The sequence below is a fragment of the Cupressus sempervirens genome, chromosome 10 (genome assembly GCF_028749045.1).
Source record: "Cupressus sempervirens isolate cs-2001-9-10 chromosome 10, ASM2874904v1, whole genome shotgun sequence".
In the NCBI taxonomy this organism is placed as follows: domain Eukaryota; kingdom Viridiplantae; phylum Streptophyta; class Pinopsida; order Cupressales; family Cupressaceae; genus Cupressus; species Cupressus sempervirens.
The window spans coordinates 375,415,638-375,428,991 of NC_143127.1; the positions used below are offsets into that span (position 1 = coordinate 375,415,638).

At 35.2% G+C, this 13,354-nt stretch overlaps 1 protein-coding gene across 2 annotated transcripts in view; it reads left to right on the forward strand.

The window, feature by feature from the left end:
- The first annotated feature begins 6,699 nt into the window (after positions 1-6,699).
- Positions 6,700-13,354, forward strand: part of MES11 (methyl esterase 11) — a 64,528-nt gene continuing 57,873 nt past the window's right edge. Inside the window, exon 1 of one of the 2 annotated variants that reach the window (XM_089807509.1) lies at positions 6,700-7,700. In XM_089807509.1, the coding sequence (XP_089663635.1) occupies positions 7,380-7,700 (321 nt within the window). In that variant the 5' untranslated portion in view covers positions 6,700-7,379. The remainder of the gene's footprint in view (positions 7,701-13,354) is intronic. The other variant, XM_089807510.1, reaches the window with a different exon arrangement.

A 13,354-nucleotide genomic window follows, 5' to 3' on the forward strand; every position in this document is an offset into this window, starting at 1 on the left:
TATAACTAAACCAGACATGCAATGGCAAGGAGTGGTACATTGTGTAGATCCTGACTAGCGAGTGACTATGACTCCCTTCCTTAAACATATCAAACACGTTAGACATAAAAGTAAAATAGACACATGCATCATACACATGCAAGTATGGGGTAAGTACCATAATGAATCATGAGTTAAATCATCAAATGCTCAGATATAACAATACATTACTATAAATGTAAAATAATCATTATTAAAGACATATCATCTAACATCATTATGAAAGCAATCACATTTACTAACTAAGAATCATTAAAGCAACATTAACACATACGTAATTGTAATCACTAGACAACATGTGAAATACAATCGACTATACCATAAAATCATACCATATATCTCTGAAATTAACACATGTATATAATAGGCCTAAAAGAGTTCAACATGTATAATATAGAGCAAACTATAGGCAGGCATTACAAGCAACTCTGGCATGAGTGTTTTGGCCATGTCAACTACATATATCTACAACAGATGAGTACATAGGGGCTAGTGACTAGGCTACCTCAGATCTCTTGTACTAACAATGTTTGTTGAGGTTGTGCGCTTGGAAAATATCATAGAGATTTTTTTCTGGCAGGTAGATCTACACATGCTAAGGTACCATTAGAGTTGATACATAATGATCTTATGTCATTCCCCACTCCATCTTTCTCAAGTGCTTGATAAGTGCTTACCTTCGTATATGACTTCTCTAGATGTGTATGGTTGTACTTTTTGAAGTTCAAGTATGATGTCTTTGATTCATTTTGAATCTTTAAGATATTTATGGAAAATCACTTTGGTCTTTCTATCAAGCATATATGCACTGACAATGGCAGGGAATATGTGAATCCATCTTTTAGAGATTTCCACACTCAACATGGTTTACATCATTAGTTTACAATTCCTCACACCCCTTAGCATAATGGGGTTGTTGAGAGAGAGAGAACAAAAGATTACGGGAGATGGTCAATTGTATGATACAATCTTAAGCTATGAGTCCTAAATATTGAGCTGAGGCTATCAATTGTGCCAACTATATTCAGAACCAGATGCCTATTCCGACATTCGACTCCTAAGGAGGCTTGGACTCATGTCAACCCCGATGCTTCTACATTCTATATTTTTGGTAGTGAGGCTTGGGAAATTATTCTAGATGCTCAAAGGAAGGCCATGGGAGGAAGAGTTGACCATTCATATTTATTAGCTATTGTGAGGATGTGAAAGCATACAGGTTGTTTGATCCTGATTTTAGAGATGTCTTGTTTTGTGAGATGTCTAGTTTGATGAGCACTATCCTCATATGGGTCCTTCATCACCAACTTCTCCCTTGTTTCCTAGTACTTCCTCTCCTCCTCTACATGATTATGTATCCTATGAGAAAGATATTGTTGATGATCCACCTTCCTCAACTTCACTAGATGTTTAGTGGATGCCCAAGTGGGCTTGTGATACTATTGGTGCAACTAGACCTTTCACATGAGATCCTTCAGATACTCGTCACACTTGTGCTTAGACTTCTAGTATTGGACTATTGAGTCATGTTATTTTAAATGATCCACATATTTTTCCATAGGTGACAAGACACTTAGAGTGTGATAGGGCTATGGATGAGAAGTACTCTTCTTTGATGAAGAACCACACTTGGAATCTTTGTCCTCTTCTAAAAGGAAGAAAGTCGGTTTGGTGCAAGTGGGTGTACCATATTGAGTTTGATGTAGATGGTTCTATTGATAGGTACAATGCATGCCTTGTTGCGAAGGTATTTTTAGAGGTGGAGGGTATTGATTACTTTGAGAACTTTTCTCCTGCCACTAGGATGAATTCTATTTGCCTTGAACTCTCTCTTGTAGCTTCTCAGGGATGGACAACATTTCAAATTGATATAAAGAGTTCCTTTTTGCATGGAGACCTACATGAGGAGATCTATATGGAGCAACTTAAGGGTTTTGTACACGACTCTTCTATGGTGTGCATACTTCAAAGGTCTTTGTATGGTCTCAAACAAACCCACAGGGCTTGGTACGAGAAGATGAATTCCTTCTTGCTTGCTTCGTAGTTCACATGTTGTCATTCTAATCCTACATTGTGCATTCAACATTATGGTGATGATCTATTGATACTTGTGTTGTACGTGGATAATCTCATTATTATAGATATCTCACCCTCCATGATTAAGAGTGTTCAACGAGCTTTGAGATAGTAGTTTGAGATGATAGACCTTGGACTTCTGCACTAATTTTTGGGCCTACAGGTTGTTCAATCTTTATATGGGATAACTATAAATAGAATTATGCTCTTAATATGCTTTAGAGATTCAACATGCTTGATTGAAACCTCCTTCCACACCTTTTTAGTCTAGTGTTTTTTATCTACCACTTTCTCTACTCTCACAGTGGATTCCACTTTACATAAACAACTTGTGGGTAGTTTTTTGTACCTGATGTGCACACGTCCCGATCTTTCCTTTGCGGTTATCCTTTTCTCTAGATTCTCGCATGATCCTTGTGAGAGTCATTAGCAAGCTACCAAACATATTTTGAGGTACATCCAAGGTAGTACATGTTATGACATTCACTATACATCAAGGGATCCTCACATTCTTGGTTATATAGACTCAAATTGAGCTGGTAATATTGATGATTAGAGGTCTACTTCTAGCTTTGTTTAATGTCTTGGTTTTGGTCCTATCACATGGTCTTGCAAGAAGAAACATGCTCACACATTATCATCTATAGGGGAAAAATACATGGTAGTTGTGCTAGCTAGTTAAGAGGTTTTATGGCTTTGATGGTTGATGACAAAGTTTGGTTTCCCCTTGATAGTTCCACCTTTCTTTGGTGTGACAATTAGAGTGTTGTACATATTTACCACAATCCAGTTTAGCATCAACCAATCAAGCACATTGAGCTTCATATGTACTTCATTAGACATTTGATTTAGGATGACTCTCTTAGCTTGGAGTATATTCCCACTACCGAGCAAGTTGCTAACATCTTCACTAAATCTTTTGCATCTCTGTAGTATCTTTAGTTGCATTGTATGTTTGCGGTGAAGGAAGTTATCCTTGGGGGGTCTTAGTGATGAGTCCTTCCTTCCTTCTTTATTGTTTTAGCATTCTTCTATCTATTTTTTGAGTAGGAGTTTTCCCACATGGTTTTCCCTATTTCTTAAATTTTCAAAGATTTAGTTGTGCTGGGTACCTCATTAGGCCATGTTGTTAGGACCCATTTATGCTTTCAACATTGTAGTTTCCTTTCTTTTTCATGCATTTTTTTGTATTTGCATTGTTGCTCATCTTGGTGGGGGGGGGGGTGTTGGTGGGTGGGTGTTACAATAAAGGATTAATTTAATTATATTTATTAAAATACTTTTACTCCCTTCTTAAGATTTCACTTTATGCACCTGCATTACCATTTAATAATTAAATAGATTTTACCTCTGAGGGTTTCCCTTTTAGGTTTTACAATCTCCTTTTATAAGGATTGATCCATTGTTTATTTTACTTATTATTTTATCTAATAAATATAATCTTGCATATTTTGAGAGCCAAACCCTTGCCTTCTCTTGTCTTTGCTTCTTTGTGTCAAGTTCTTGCATGCAAGTGCTCTACGGGATCTATGGATTTGATCTTATCAAATCCTTCATGATGAATAATTCTACAACGTGCATTTTCCCTTTTCTTGATTTTTTGGCCATTTTGAGACAATGTTCTTCTGATTTTGTGCAATATTTAAATGGACATTTAAAAAATTAATTTGTTGGTTACATATGTAATAAATTTTCTATTATAAATTAGAATAACTTTAGAATACATGGAAGGTGGGAAAACATGTTGGCTAAGCCGGGTCACAAGAATATTAGTACTAATTTTATTGATTTTAAGTTTAAGATTAGTTTAGTGATTGCATATCCATTCTAATATTATAAGAAACTGTGATTTATTAGTGAATTCTATTAACACCAAAAAGTTAGATCTAAGATTTCCCTTAGTATTTATGTTTCTAAGCTCAAATCACATGTGTGAGATTAGAATGTTTGTTGGTTAATATTATTCATTGTATAATATATAAAGTTAGTAGTTTATACAATGTTTTTTTTTGTGTGTATGCAAAGATTAAGTTGTATTTCCTAACATTTTCATGTGATTCCAACATCAATTGGTATGACGATATCTCTTTATTAGGTTGAACTTGACAGGTTATGCAATGACTTGAGTAAGTGTAAGTAGAAGTCTATTTTGTACAACTCTGTGCAAATGTTGATCTAGTGACATTTTTCATTACTAAAATGAGTTATGACTAGATTGGATTAATATGAATTGAGTTTCCTCGTGTATGATACAACCATCATTATTTTCTCTATCCAAGTTTAGCACATCAAAAGATCATCTCCCCTTAAAATAGGATTGCATGAGGATTGGAGTAAGAGTCAAATATTTCTCTTCTTGCCAAAGGGTCACACCACACAAGCTTTAGTACCCTTATTGGGCATATGATCCACACATTGTATGTAATACTTAATTCCTTTACTTGCTAGAGCTAGGATTTCTCTAATGAAGCATGTGGTGTACAAGATTTTCCACTCATGGTATGCTTTGTGTGTTTCTATCCTTAATATTTTTTAGGTAGGTGGTTTTTGGTACAATGTTATAAAAGTATTTGGAGCTAGCATATTGGTGAGGTAAGGGATTTTAGTATGGGTAGATTGGGAATATTTTTTGTGGAACGATTTTGTGTGTGATGGTCAAGTTGTCTTGTAATATCTTATTTTAGGTGTACTTATAATCATGTACACAAAACCAAACAAACATAGAGATGAGCACATTTATTATGTTTGAGGTGATATCTAATTTGATCTCAGTTAGCTTCATAGGGATTAAATGACATGTATTGATGTGACAAATACATGTTGTGCATTCAAATTGATCTAGTCAAGTAGTTAGATAATATGCTTTCACGTGTATTTCCATGTGTTAAATAAGGGAAAAAATTAATCAAGATAGTCAGTAATGTTGCTAGTGATGAACATAATTTGATTGCTAAATTGATGCTTCTTTTATCTTGACAAATGATTGGGGATAAAATAGATTTCCTCTAACAATGAGTTTAATCCCTTCCTCGATCAATAATTGAGGCTTGAAAATATCATCTTACATAATCTAGTCGAAGATATTTATGTTTTTTTTTATATTGTACCTTTTACTAAGACCATTGTTGTATGTGGCAATTGGTTGATGACCTACTATAACCATTATTTATTATATTGGAGCTTGTAATGCTTGATCCATTATACATTGATTACATCAGGAGGTGTTTAATATACGTAATAGATTGAACTTGATATTCATCATGTTGATTCTTTATTGATTTTACTTGAATAATTTAGTTATGGATGCAATATTTAGTTTTAGAAAAGAAAAAAAAAACAACTTTTTAGGGGTTGTAGCCAATTGTCATTTCTTTCTAAATAAGTGCCTAACACCCTACTTACACTAGGGTCAAACTTTCTAATTCAAACAATTTGTTCGAAAAGTATTTGACAAGTTTTTAAAAACTCTACGATTTATCCAAGCATACATTATCAATGTAGATGAATAAAGGACCTTACATAAAATGTTTAGGCTAATACATTGAATACAATTATTATTATTATTATAAATAATTTAAATAGAAAAGTTGAGTTTAGATACAAAATTGAAACAGGTACATTAAAAGATGTTCAATTGACAAGGATTGATAGATGCTCTTATTAACTTTATGAATGTTAATTAATATTTTGTTGCACATCACATTTAGTGAATCTTCTTAGCAATTGACAATTATACATAAATAAATAATAATTTATGGTACATCACTTTTGTTGAGTGTCTAGTAATTGACAATTAGATCTACATTAGTCAAGCCTTTACATATTGTAGAAGTGACTACTTATCCTTTATCAAGGTTCAAACAATTGTATGCAACCTTGAGCCCACACACATGTTCTTAAATCCCGTGGCTGATTTCTTTGTAAATGTATTCACTTGCAATAATTTCGATAAGGTGACGCTTAAAAGTTTTTGTTATATTTTCCTATTAAGAAGGAGAATCCACATCTTGCCATGATCACAATTACACTCTAATAGACCGATTCAATAGATTTAAAGTATTTTGTAAGATAGTAGTCAAGAGTGTCATACAATCCTAGGCTAAGTTCACAACTATATTTTTCATTTGAGCTAAGACTAGAAACACGAAAGCTAAGTATTGAAATAAGAGAGTCAAATCTAGACATGGCCATTTTGTAAGAATTTTTTCGTTTGAGCTAAGACTAGAAACAAGAAAGCTAAGTTTTGAAATAAGGGAGTCAAATCTAGACATGGCTATTCTCTAAGAAAATAACCCTATCCTACGTTACCTACAAAAACTCAATATTGACATATTTTCAATTGATTGATCCTTATAGTCCACCCCACAATTTTATACAAATATTAAAAAATAGATAAACAAATATTATCCACCCCACATTTCTATACAAATATTAAAAAATAAATAAACAAATATTATTAAATTATAGGAATTTGTATTTTTCTTTGATACCATTTTATCTCAAGAATAGCCAGAGCTGTCAAATTCAACTCCAATAAAAAATCTTCACAAAATAAAATAAAGATGAATCTAAAAAGTGAAAAATAGCAGGATGTGCTTTTCAACCTGACCATAAGCAATGCATGGTGTTTTATAGAAATGTATCCCTGCTATTTGTGAATAGGAGAATAAAATTGCATGCCAGTGTCGGCACCTATAAATACAGTTGAGCTGACAAGGTTGATACGACTGCTGACAACACCCATCACATCGCTCTGGTGGAAGCAAAAACATCAACTTCGCTTTAGCATCTGGAATAATTACTATAACATGGTTTTGATGCACTCTGTATTTAATTCTACTTTCAACATGTGATCTGGTTGGTCAGCCATTTCAAACAACAGCATGCGACATGATCCTTGGGAACTCAGTCACCGCGCATAAACTAAAAAAAATTATACCCATCGAGTATCTTCTGAATTCCTTATGGTCATCTCCAAATTCGTATTTGTGTTTGAATAATACAAGCTTTGACTTTGGAAAATCTGCAGGCCTTTAATCCACGCCGCCCGAAAGTGGGGCATCTTTAACGCTCTGTGGCAACAACCCACCAACTTTGATTCTTTCGGGGAGTCGATCGCGCAACCTCATCATCGTTAAGTCAGGTCTGATCATTCAGAAAAAAGACGTCATGTTACAGCAAAAGCTCTGTGAAACAATCAGAATTTTGTGATTCTTGCAGGGGTCAGGATTCAAACCCCCGACCGGTGAGGACTGGGACTATACTCCATGGGAAACCATGTGGTGTGCTTTCGGAGGAAGCCGAAACCGAAGCCCAAGATGAAGCGTTCTAGTTCGACCAGGTCGGTGCCTGGTGGCAAAGAGAGAACGTCTTTTCGGAAGGATAATGTGCAGCAGCAGGCTCTGGCGTACGCTTTGCAGCAGCAGCAACAGCAGAACGGTCATGCTCACTACGATCGTTCTTTTGAGAGGTCGTCATCCACGAGAAATAATCCCCTAGGGATGCCCAAGGGCCTCCCCCGCAGTGCCAGCGCTCGGCCGAGGTCTACTAATGATCCTCTTCTTCAGCCGGTGCAGCTCCTTACTCAGGTTTTATTTTGCTGCATATTGTTTTTGTCTCGTTTTTTCCTTCTATTCTCCGAGTTAGGGCACAAGTGTCCCTGCTGTGTTAATTTTTCTTTCGAAAAATCTCACAGTTCAATCCAGAAGCCGCGCTTACAATTTTAACACGGATTGTGGAAATTTGACGTTGTTTCTTGATTCTGTATAACTTGTGTTTGCTTTTATGATAAGTTTTTATACAGCTCTGTATAAAGGAAAATGCCCTGGGCCTTTGCCTGCCTGTGTTTGTGATTGACTGAATTAAATATTTATTGCTTTAATTTTAACCTTTTCTGTGTAAATGAAGCTGAAATTAGTATATTATGAAGAATTTAATCCCGATGAGGTTGTGTATTTCCCTGTAGGGCTATCCTTTTAAATATGCTAGTACTTGCACTATAAATAGGGGCAGTGGTTTCGCGTTAGCCAATTGAAAGTGTTTTTCTGTACTGACATAAACAGCTTCCCTATAAGTCGATATAATTCCAGCTGCTGAATCATATTTTCTTGTCTGAGCAATTTCTTTGGCGTTTTTGGCTTGGAAAGCCAACAGGGAAAACCCTATAGGCTAATGCTTATAGTCGGAATTTATTACCATAGGATCGGAATTGGTTCACTATGACGATTTATGCGAAATCTCATTTATCATTTTTTTATGTTCAACGAGACCTGGCTTTCTAAATGTTTTTTAATCAACAAACGATAAATGGTATATACAGCCTTTACCGAAATCTTAATTGAAGCTTAAAAATATTCGTTGTCATTTATGGAATTTTTTGATGACGAGTTTCTCGACACTCGGGTTCTGTGTTTAATCAAGGCTGGGTTTGAGGAGTTCTGAATTGTATTTAGGTTTTATTTCTTAATCTATTGTTTTATAGAAGGAAATGGACGGTTGTAAATTTAAATTTTCTGTTTGGTCTCAATTAAAGCAGAGCTAGAATAGGAGGATTTCTTTTTGATATATCTTTTGAAGAGGTGGGGCGCTCTTTAATTTCTCTCTTCAGTGAGGTCTGTATCAATTAAGGTAGAGCTAGAATAGGGGGATTATTTTTTCCTGTGTATTTTGAAGAAATGGGGGACTGTACAATCTCTTTCTGTTCAGTTAGGGCCGTATCAAATAGTTTTATCATGGTATTTTGATGTCTGTCAATTTGTTTCTTATCCGCGCCTTTTTAATCTATCCTTGTGGTTGATTAGAGTTGGCTTACAAAAATGATCTTTGTACAAAGTTCACATAATTACAGACCCTATTTGTTCTTGTTTTGTTTAATCAAATTGAATTATCTGTTGCTTATTTGAGCTTAACTAGAGCAATAGTGCTTTATTATGGTGACTTTTCAGCACATGAAATATCTTTATCTATGTTTGTTTGTGTTTACCCTTAATTGGTAATTTGAGTTGTCCTCCTAATTTTTATATAATTCCTTCTTTTAATGTGAGGTGGATGCGTGTCTTTTTTTTGATGAATTTGCTCAGTGCAGTTCTGTTTTACTTTGATTTATTTTTGTATTTTATCACCGTAAGTTTTCAAAGAAGTCTGTAAGACATGAATTTAACGTCTGAGGAGCTTTATATGTGTGATTAAAATCATACGAATGTTGCATTTTTTTGTACCTTATTTGATTTCCTGCTGCATTTAACTAATCAGTTTCCAATTCTTTATATTGTTTATCATCTTTATCTTGGCTCATCTAGGCTTCAGGGGAAGAAGCTGCCTGCTATATTATTGAGCGCTTTTTGATAGTAAAGTGAGAAATAATATTGGGGAAGAACCTTTGAAAATGAAATGGAAAATATACATATCCAACTACAAATAACAAGGATTGTGTTAGACCAACATTGGCACTTAAACTTGATGTGCAAACCCAAAGCAGACCAATCTGTTAAAAAGGAGCAAGCCAAAAAATGAGATTACAAAACGTGGGCTAGGCTCATGACCAATTGAAGAAGAAGATTTGCTCTACTATATTTGTGGTCTGATCAACCATGCTAGACCATTATCTGTCAGCAGACTACTCAGCCTTGCCACCTCTTGCCAATGCTATAAAGGCACCAATAAAGCCTCCAACCTGGTATACCCTGAGTTGGCAATGATCAGAAAGGTCTGTCTATGAGGGGGTCTAGGGGCAACCAGTCATAAACACAGTTGTTAACACTAGCCAGGAAGGGGAGCCTGCTTGATTCCAACATTGATGAGGTGATCTTTCATTGTGTTACACACCCTGAAGAAGTGGGTAAAGAAGATATCACAGAGCTCTTGCAAAGGACAACAACCTCTTCGAAGAGGTTTCAACACTTCCATCTTGGACAGACCATTTTATTTAAATCTGTTATCACAACAGAGGAGTCACCTTCCACTACCAATTTCTTACACCTAACTGTTATAGCCAGGTTTAAACTTTCCACTATTTTCAACTATTTTGCCTTGTTTTTAGTCTCAAATCCAAGGAAGAAAGAACTGCTCTCCATAAATGTTTGTGGGAGTCCAACAAAATACAAACAAGCACCTACGAGGTTAGGGTTCTCTTTCAAAGGTCCATTGAAATTGAGATTGAGAATCTTGTTAAGACTCTGAGAGGTTTCATTCATTTTTAATTTCTTTGAGGAACCGTCATATAATATATTGATTATCCCATGAACTAGGCTGGGAGGAGGGACAAATATCATCTCTGAACAATTTGGAATTCCAAGAGGGAAAGGTTAGTGCAGTTGATGACCAAAGAAGTTTTAACATATGCTATAATAACAACTTTGATCATGACTATATTCACTAAGAAGTCTCTACATCCCTAAAAAAATTATTGCGCTTAAGCCAAATACCCTAAAGTTCACAAACCAATTTGCCATAGAGGGCCCAAATGCTTAGTGCCCTTGGGTCAATTGTAGGGATGCTGAGACAAGGATCTTGATACAACCCAACACTTGTCCAACTTAGAAAATATTTGCAGCCTAATAGAGGAAGAAATTCAGTAGGAGGTGATCAATAAATTCTTATGCAGCCTTGTACATAACATATTGAGAAGGTCTTTAAATCCCCCGCTCTTGCAAGTTGCCAAAAGTCAGATATCATTTGAGTATGTAAGCTATACAAAAGCATTACATTTTGGGCAAGTGTGACTGCTTCAAATTATAGTCACTGGCCAATTATTTAGAAGCAAGTTTGTATTACACTGTAGGGCATACCCTGCTTTTATTTTACAGTTTCAACAGGAATCCCTTACCCAATAAAGAACATAACATCCTCCTGCTTAAGTTAGGGAGCCCTAATGACATTCAATGCAGATGACAAGGATTCTTTCTATCGACAGTAAAGGGAAGAGAATAAAATTTGTTTTAACACTTGAGAAGACTTTCCTTAGTAATGCAAAGCTCCCATAAATCCCAAACTTTGGATGCCTATGTGATGGCAACTACAAATGTGCTCTAGAGAGTAATAGTGGATTTATTATATTACTACAGTTGCAATAAGATGGTTTGTAACAGCACTAGGGATGTGATAGAGCAAGCATCATTCATCGTGTTCCCATTTTAATGAGTGCATATAGAATGCTATAAAGACCTCTTTTGCCATCAAGCCCTTTAGTGGTTCCACATCATACAAGGTACATGTCAATCTAGACATCCCTTTTTTGAAGGCAACATAGAGACAAATGCTGTAGAATCTTAGATAATTAACTTAATCTCGCTTGTTCACACTGTGCTCTTAGTCACTTAACTTTGCCCTTGTAATAGATTCGTTGCAAGGTGGTTAAACTACTCAGTATTCTGAGAGGACCTTGCATTTAAATCGCTAGATGCTTGGAATAGTTTTGTAGAAGCCCTAAAAGAGGCACACTACTCATATGGGGACTGAGAGGATTAATGTATCAAACTTGAACAATTGTTGCAAATTCAGGATCAATTGACACAAGAATACATTGGTTTCTTCTATACCCTAGTTTCCAAACTGTGAGATTGAAGAAACCAAGTAGAATCTCATTTTGCAGTATGGTCTGTCCTTGAAATCATACATTCAATCAGAAACGGATTTCATCTAACTCTCCATTCCTGGAGAAACTGACAGTCTCACCCTCAAAATTGAGGCCGAGGCTAAGGCCAAGCAAAAAAGCGAGAGATAATTGTCCAAGCTTCAGGACAAAGTAAGGACAAAGAACGCCAGGGTTGGAACTCATTAGACCTCGAAACAAGGAAAATGAACCCCACAGCAATCTCAGAAGAAAGATACACCACCTAATGAGCAGAAGAAACAATCATTGTTTAGTTCACAACATTGGCAGTCACTCAAATGAAGAGGTAATGCAAGAAAGCCCTTGCTAGTGCAATTGAATTCTGCTGATATTACCACTGTGGGAATTGAGAAAGGTAAGCAAGCCGACTTCCATGGTTGGTACCAGAAACTTTGCCTCTTCCTCAAACATTGACTCGGAGGATTTAGACAGGCTGATTCACTCTCAAACGTGAATTTTTTTATTGCTGTAAAAATAGTTTCATTATGATCTGTAGCTGTTTGATTTCATGTTTAATTAGTGGGAATAATGTCAGTAGTGGTAAATTCATTTCATTTGCTTTCCGTTCAGCTGAACAAGGTTAGTTGTTGCTTCATTATCTTTCCGTTGTTTTGTCAGTAAATAATATCACTCATGGTGATTGTCTTCTTTCTTTTTTGTGTTTACTTTGAGTTGTATGAGGGTGGGAATTGCTTTATCTTTTTCAGTAATGAGAATCTGTTTTGTCTGCGCTTGTGTGTGCTTAATTAAGGCTAAATTTCAAAGAATTTCTGTAAACATAAAAAATATAATCAGGGATTTTTTATCAGCTAGTCAAAGTAAATATTCTCAGTCATGTACTTTTTAAAAAAACATTTTGCACTTAGTTTTAGGCTTTAGCTCAATGAGGGCAGTAGCTGCTGTTATGAGGTGCAACATGGTTATGTTTCTCCATCTCTGCCTGGAATTAAAGGAAATGACTTTTAGGTTTCTTCATGGCAAAATTTAGTTATTGAGAATACCTTTAGAAGGGCAGTTGTATTTGAAGCTTATTTATTTGTTTCTTTTTAGTAGTTTAGAGGTAAAATTGGACTATGTAGCATAAAATCCTTTGAAATGCTTTTGTTTAGGAGGTTTTACTGTTTTAGTGATACCAGGTCTGGTTTTCAAAGACTTTCTGTATGAACATACAACATTGATGATGTTACAATTACTTGTAGCAGGTTGAGGTGAATTTGGGCTACAATGTATCTAATTTGAATCCATTTGAGGCTTTTAATGCAATTCTATTTTTGTCTGCAATTTGCTGCATCAACATGTGATGTTTTTCAATCAAGAGAATTTCTGCTGAAATTAAAAATAGATTTAAAATAAAATAAAATATGTTTAAATAGGCTCTATTTTGTGTGATAAGTTTCAATATTTATTTTAATATTTTGATAGAAAAACTTCCATCAAAATGGACTACCAAACAAAAGGAAACATGTGGCTCTTAGATTAGATGAATAGTTTCTGAATTGAGCTAAAATAATATGATGATCCTAACTGACATGGTAAGATGGCTTTTGGCTTCTGTGCGAATGAGGATGCATCTCAATATTTTTTATTAAAGCATACGTCTCCTATGGATAATTTCTTTGAAACCAAGCGTTG